This window comes from Sardina pilchardus, chromosome 8 (genome assembly GCF_963854185.1).
Source record: "Sardina pilchardus chromosome 8, fSarPil1.1, whole genome shotgun sequence".
Classification (NCBI taxonomy): Eukaryota; Metazoa; Chordata; class Actinopteri; order Clupeiformes; family Clupeidae; genus Sardina; species Sardina pilchardus.
The window spans coordinates 12,591,595-12,599,267 of NC_085001.1; the positions used below are offsets into that span (position 1 = coordinate 12,591,595).

The following is a 7,673-nucleotide window of genomic DNA, read 5'->3' on the forward strand; positions in this document are numbered from 1 at the left end:
TCCAAATCCCTGGCCGATATTCTGATGAAACGTGCATATCTAAAGCATGAATTGCTGTGGAGGAAAGACTCTGCCAGCTTCAAAATCTCAGACACAGTGTTGGATTTCAGGCACGGGCTGCTGGGTTGTCACAGATTTGAAAATAGATGATTGAAATTGTCCAAACAAACATTCGAAACCATTATATTTAGTCAACACATTTCCCTTTCCTTTAAGCCTTATAAATGTACAGACACGATGATGATGGTGATGGTGTTGGTGATTTTGATGACGATGGTGAATTGTCCACGAAAGCATTTTCAAAAGCATTATATTTAGTCACACATTTCCGTTTCCTTTAAGCCTTTTAAATGAACAAACGTACAGACATGATGATGGTGTTGATGGTGTTTTGATGACGATGATGAATTGTCCACGACAATATTTTCAAAACCATAATATTTACCGGTCGTCACACATTTCCCTTTCCTTTAAGCCTTCTAAATGAACAATTGTACAGACATGAATGGTGGTGATGGTGACGGTGGTGATTCTGATGCGATGGTGACTGTGATGCTGCTGATCCACAGGTGGCACGGACATCATCTCCTGCTTCATGGGCCAGAATGTGGCGCTGCCCGTCCACCGTGGCGAGATCCAGGCCAGGAACCTGGGCATGGCAGTGGAGGCCTGGAGCCTGGAAGGTGAGAGCCAGCGGGGGGGGGTTGGGGGTTGGGGTGGCAGTGCAGAGAGGGTGTTGTCAGGGCGCCGATGCCCTGCGGTTTTGCCACCCGCGCCTGTGCCATGCGCGCCATGCCAATGACAGACTGTCCTCAGCAATCAGTGATTTGAGCATGTGTGTGTAATTGGTGGTGTTGGCCCATGCGAACAGGGTGGCATCGCTGATCTGCTGATTGCGATTCTGAAAGCGAGAGGCCACCGTGGCCACTGAATATGCTGAGATTTTTTTGCATATTCGTTTATTTTTTTTATTGTTTTGGCACGTGTGTGTTAGATTAACCAACCAGCAAAATTATTTGGGCCATCATTAATGGTCCTTCCTCAAATTCTCAAATAAATGCTTTTTCAAAAGTTTGTCGTTTTCTGTGCCAGACTCAAACTGTGTGTGTGCGTGTGTGTGTGTGTGTTGTGTGTGTGTGTGTGTGTGTGTGTGTGTGCAAATGTGTGTGTGTGTGTGTGTGTGTGTGCAAATGTGTGTGTGTGTGTGTGTGTGTGTTGTGTGTGTGTGTGTGTGTGTGTGTGTGTGTGTGTGTGTGCAAATGTGTGTGTGTGTGTGTGTGCAAATGTGTGTGTGTGTGTGTGTGTGTGTGTGTGTGCTCACATGTGTGTGTGTGCGCGTGTCCTCAAACAGGGACACCGGTGTGGGGGGAGAGCGGTGAGCTGGTCTGCCTGAAGCCCATCCCCTGTCAGCCAACGCACTTCTGGAACGACGAGAGTGGCATCAAATACCGCAAAGCCTACTTCTCCACTTATCCCGGTAACCCCCACCGCCTGCCAACGCGTGCCGCCCGCCGCTGATAGAGAGACGGCTGCCATTAAGCCGAGTGGTGGTGGCGCGCAGCCGCTATTTGTGCCCGGGCTGGGCACGTTTGTTTTGCAGACATATTTTTGGAAGGGAGTCCATTTTCTCTCTCTCTCTCTCTCTCTCTCTCTCCTCTCTCTATCTATCTATCTCTGTCTTTGTGTTTCTGTGTGTAGACACTCCAGGGATATGTGTGTTTGTTTGTTTGTGTGTCTGTGTGTGTGTGTTTTTGTGTGTGGGTGTGTGAGTTCGTTTGTGTGTGTGTGTTCGTTTGTTCATTTGTGTGTGTTTTTGTTTGTTTTGGTGTGTGTGTTTTTCGTTTGTGTGTGTGTGTGTAGGCGTGCACAAGCTGTCTATACCATGCGCATGGAGGCTGTACTTAAGAACCCCAATATCTGCTCATCTCTGCTGCTCATCTCTCCAGCTGGAGACGCTCTCTTATTGCGTGTGTGTGTGTGTGTGTGTGTTTGTCTGCTCAGGTGTTTGGGCTCACGGAGACTACTGCAAGATCAATCCAAAGACGGGAGGCATAGTCATGCTGGGGAGAAGGTGATTCTCTCTCTCTCTCTCTCTCTCTCTCTCTCCTCTCTCTCTCTCTCTGTTGTCTCTATGTTTTCCCATCTTGACATCTATCTCTTTCTCTATCTGTCTGTGTGTTCAGGCGCAATAGGTATTTTGTAGTTGTAGAAAACTTTAAAACACTTCTAAACTTGCAGTACCATTGCCATTCAGACCACGCTTAAAGTAAGGTGATGCTATGTTCTAGCTTGGAGTATGTTTACATTTGTCTTAGCAGAAGATCCATAGGATCCATATGATATCATCCATCCACCCTCAGAATAGAATAGAATTTGCACTGGCAGTGTTCTTATAATGACACTAAGAATAAGCTAACCTTATTGTAATAGTACACTATTGATTATCTTCCTTTGTATTTTTAGTTGTATGTATGAGCCTATGTGAATGTATGTGATTTTTATCTATCTATCTACTGTATCTATCTATCTATATATCTATCTAGTGTAAAATGGTGTCCCTAGTATGTACATTAACATTGTCCACTGCTTGTTTTCAGTGATGGAACTCTGAACCCCAATGGAGTTCGATTTGGGAGCTCCGAGATCTATAACATCGGTAAGATCCAGTCTGCTGACACACTGGCCGTTTAAAGTCATAACTATGAATAAACACGAACAGCTTGAATTTGTGTGCTATTCACCGATCAGAGAGAACGTTTTGTGAGAATGTTATGTGCGATCTCAAGGCTTGATCCACCAATCAGAGAGAACGTTATGTGATAATGTTATGTGCAAACTCAAGGCTTGATCCACCAATCAGAGAGAAAATTATGTGATAATGTTATGCGCGAACTCAAGGCTTGATCCACCAATCAGAGAGAACGTTATGTGATAATGTTACGTGCAAACTCATGGCTTGATCGATCGCCATTTTCTCCACAGTGGAGGCTTTTGAAGAGGTGTCCGACAGCTTATGCGTCCCCCAGTACAACAAGGACGGCGAGGAGCGGGTGATTCTGTTCCTGAAGATGGCGCCCAACAAGCCCTTCAGCCCTGAGCTGGTGCAGAGGATCCGCGGAGCCATCAGGGTGGCACTCTCCGCCCGCCACGTGCCCGCCTTGCTCCTCGAGACCATGGACATTCCGGTGAGATGGGGGGGGGGGGGGGGGGGGGGGGGGGGGTGAAGAGAAAGATGAATGGATCCAATGGATGGATGAGTGATATAAATGGATGAAGAGAAAGATGAATGAATGGATTGATGGATGGATTGATGGATGAATGAGTGGGTGATGTAAATGGATGGAGAGAAAGATGGGTGGATGGATGGATGGATGGATGAGTTGTGTAAATGAATGGAGAGAGAGACGGATGGATGGATGGATAGATTGATGGATGGATGGATGGATAGATGAGTGATGTAAATGGATAGAGAGAAAAATGGAGGGATGGAGGGATGGATGAATGGATGAGTGATGTAAATGGATAGAGAGAAAGATGGCTGGATGAGTAATGTAAATGGATGGAGAGAAAGATGAATGGATGGATGAGTGATGTAGATGGATGGAGAGAAAGATGGATGAATGGATGGATAAGTGATGTAGATGGATGGAGAGAAAGATAGATGGATGAATGGATGAATGAGTGATGTAAATGGAAGGATAGAAAGATGGATGGATGGATGAGTGATGTAAATAGATGGAGAGAGAGACGGATGGATTGATGGATGGATGAGTGATGTAAATGAATGGAGAGAAAAATGGCTGGATAGATGAGTGATGTAAATGGATGGAGAGAAAGATGTGGATGGATGGATGGATGGATGGATGGATGGATGGATGGATGAGCGATGTAAATGGATGGAGAGGTTGATAGGGATCCCTGTATTCTCTCCATCACTCTTTGGTGTAGAGTTTGTTTGTTGTATATGTTTGCATCTGTATACATACACATACACGCACACGTACACGCACACGCACACGTACACACACACAGATGCATAAACACACACAAGCATACACACATATGCATACACACACACTCATGAACACATACATATGCATAGACACGCACACACACATGCACACACACACACACACACACATGCACACACACATGCACACATATGCATGCACACACACTCACACACATACACACATATAATTACATAGTATCTTCCCTTACTCTTGCTCTGTTGTTTCCTTTGGTGTAGTACACCATCAGTGGGAAGAAGGTGGAGGTGGCGGTGAAGCAGGTGATCGCAGGCAAGGATGTGACCCAGCGCGGCGCCTTCTCCAACCCCGACTCTCTGGACCTCTACAAGAACCTGCCCGAGCTGCAGAACTTCTAAGCGCCACTCACAGCCTCAAATGGGAACCAAGGGACAAACAATGAGAGAGAGAGAGAGAGAGAGAGAGAAATACAGCCTCTCGAACTGAATAGTGAAGTATTTTTTTTTTATTGTTATTATCCTTATTATTTTTATGATTTTTTTTTTTTTACATGCTGCAAAAACCTGTCCGCCTTTAGGGGCACTGGGAGTGTGGATTTCTCCGGAAAATTCCCAGAGTGCTCCCCGTCTCCAGAGGCTGCTTAGTTCTAGAAGCCCAGCCGCCCACAAGCTCCTCCCCCGTGGAACGTTCTGGCATCATCGCTCTGTCAATCCAGCCAACAAACATACAACAGAATAATTTTTTTGTGCCCACATCCCCACCCCTCCCTTCTCCCTGAACTCCTCTTTTATTGAAGTCTATTTTTATCTGTTGTCTTTTTTCCTTTCACCGTTGCCTCTATTAGACTCTGATAGTGAGTTTAATGTTGTTGGGAAAGGAGGATTCAGTTTTTCCGTTTATCTCTGTAGAATTGGGATCCTTCCCATGGGTTGCTGGGCAGAAAAGTGTCTCAGGAGAAATGGTCCATAACAGCTTTTGTCAGGGACCCATACTTGGCCTTTGATGGCTGTCTTCATACCTATTGTTTGATGGGAGTAGAGTATTTTCTTGCCACAGATACATGTTGAATGATCAGGGCTTACTCTGGATATGTGTGTGTGTGTGTGTGTGTGTAGAAGCAGCTCTCCGTCACATTGTGGAGCTGAAATAGAGAAGGTCCCCACTGGGAGTCTTGAGTTGATCATGCCTCCTCAGTACAGTCAGGTAATGTCTGGTATAACTGGTGTAATGATCAGGTTCAGATCAATTAAGAAACATAAATGTTTGTGATGCGCTTGAGGTATGTTCAGGCCTGGTACTGGGAGGGGAGGGGGGGGTGTAACTTTGTTTGAGGGGCTTGGGAGTCCTCCAGTCCAACTCCACTGTTCAGTATCGTGTGAGCAGACTCTGCCAAATCATGATTGAAACACTGTCTGATTTTCCTTTCTTTTTTTACACAAACACGTTAGACAGGAAGTTAATGAGTTCCCTGGAGTTTTTTTTTTTCTTCTTCATAAATTGTGGACCAGGCCCAAAGCTAGTCTCTCTGCAGGAAAAAACTCTGGTACTGTTGGTTTCGTCGGAGGAGGAGGAGGGGCACTTTGTTTACATGCTTGAAGTGGACATTAAAAAGGGATTAGATTTTTATACAATGTATTTTAAGTCGCCTCAAGCAGCTAAATCCATCAGAGTTTTGTTTGAAGTCCCTTGTTGTTTGGCTTCCTAAACTGCCAAATCCGAGCATTTCCACTCTTCCCCAGTAGTTCCACCGTCTCCTGGTGCTCCTCTTTTGAAGTGGCTTTTCTGCCGTCTCTGCGTCATTTTTATAAACCTATCAGAGATCTTTATCGCATCCATTAACTGTCCGTGTAACATGTCAGTCTAACATGCCTTCAGACCTCAACAAAGGCTTCTCGCAGAAACACTACATGTGGCAGCAGGACAAATGGGAATGGCTATTTAATGTTTTATTTACGTTGAGATTTTAGGTCCGCGTACGTCTCATCGCCCATCTCCACTCTCCTGACCAGTTGCGCCTTTGTGATCATTGCACTAAAATGCATGTGAAGCCACTATTGGATAACCCAGTAGTGTAACAGTATAGTGCTTCTATATTTTGTATGTACCCAGAGTAACGTTAGACGGTTGTCTTACCCTGTTGTCCTACCCTGTTGCTGCTGATAGGTTGACTGGTCATGAAGTTACCTCTTTATTGTCGAATGAATGGATGGAATTGACAGCCTTCGACTCTTAAAACCGCTTCGGTTTATATGACGGTTAGTGTTAGAGGTTACTGACAATAATGTTTTGGGTTTACCCAACTACAGGGGTCTTTTGAGTAAAGGACTCCAGTTTTATGTCTATTTTATTCAAAGTTGTGAGTAACTAATCTTTTGTGAACCTAAATGTGCGCAATGAAGAAAATATTTGATATCGGCAGAACTGTCAATACATCTCAGCTATGACATTCCTGTAATGTCTATTCCATTTTTGTCGTATTTTTTTTTTTATAAGTTGAAGATCTACAGTATAACTCTGGTCATCGGACATAAGATAAATGTTCATTCATGTGAATGTTAAACTTACCTTGTATGTTGATGTAAATGTCTCAAAATTAGTTAATTAAAAAGAAATAAGCAATTGTTCTACTTGACGGCTTATATTTTGTTTTGACAATATTTTTTCATTTTACTGTGAAGAACATTGAACATACCTGTAGAATAAATATTTGTGAATATAGTGTCTTTCATAAGACTACCTAAATTATATGGACCGAAGATACATATTCTATTAAACAAACGTAATAAATTAAGTAAATAAAATATTGTAACAACGTAATCCTTTTGCCTTTGTATTATTATTACTATTATTATTGCATTGTATATTAATCAAGATGACCTGTTATTGCATTCGAGGTGATCCTTACCTCATGGACTTCAGTTAGGCAATGCCCATCTCTTATCACGGTGAGCTATGCTCTGGTCTGGGTTCCTAATTTTTGGCCATGTCCCAGGATCCCGACAGGTGCACATAGGTGTGCATCAGATGGCTGTCTAATTGCACCGCAGATGGCTTACCTTGGCACGTGTGGGTAGCTCTGGGTCGCACGATATCAATCAATTAATGTCTGTTAGGAGGAGACTTGCACCTTTGCCATCCCACGGTAGCCCATAGAGGAACAGGCCGCGGCTTCTTAGCTGCTGGCTCTGGGGAAGGGAGAGGAGGTGGAGGAGGGGGGGGGGGTATGCTTAGAGGTAGAGCCCTGTGAGAAGCATCATAGGGGTCCTTCAGTCGAACAATTCTGCTCATCTTGGCTGATTTCATAAGTGGTTTCCATCATCCGAGTCTATTTTTGTACTGTTCGGTATCAGTAACTGGACAACCACAAGGAACTCGATTGAGTCATCTCATTCATTTTTGCTATTGATGTTGATGCGCAGAAAAAGCACAGTTACATACCAAGATGATTTGAATGGGAATTGATACATGAAGTTAGATAGTACTGACTGAAGATATGGTGGTGATTATCTTGATGGATAGTGTTGGTCACACATTATAGTGACATATTTATTAGCAGGTTATCAAGTAGAGACATTGCGCAAGCCCAGTAGAGTTGGTCTTGTCCATAATCATAAATCTGAAAATGTCACCTTCCTTTTTCTGAATATCTGTGGTGCTCTACACAAATGAAGAGGAGATTACCAG

At 43.9% G+C, this 7,673-nt stretch overlaps 1 protein-coding gene across 1 annotated transcript in view; it reads left to right on the top strand.

The window, feature by feature from the left end:
- The window catches only part of aacs (acetoacetyl-CoA synthetase), a 38,744-nt gene extending 31,938 nt beyond the window's left edge, over positions 1-6,806 (top strand). Inside the window, exons 13-18 of the mRNA XM_062542754.1 lie at positions 570-683; positions 1,352-1,477; positions 2,002-2,071; positions 2,598-2,656; positions 2,983-3,185; positions 4,250-6,806. Of these exons, the coding sequence (XP_062398738.1) occupies positions 570-683; positions 1,352-1,477; positions 2,002-2,071; positions 2,598-2,656; positions 2,983-3,185; positions 4,250-4,387 (710 nt within the window). The 3' untranslated portion in view covers positions 4,388-6,806. The remainder of the gene's footprint in view (positions 1-569; positions 684-1,351; positions 1,478-2,001; positions 2,072-2,597; positions 2,657-2,982; positions 3,186-4,249) is intronic.
- The last annotated feature ends 867 nt before the right edge of the window (positions 6,807-7,673 follow it).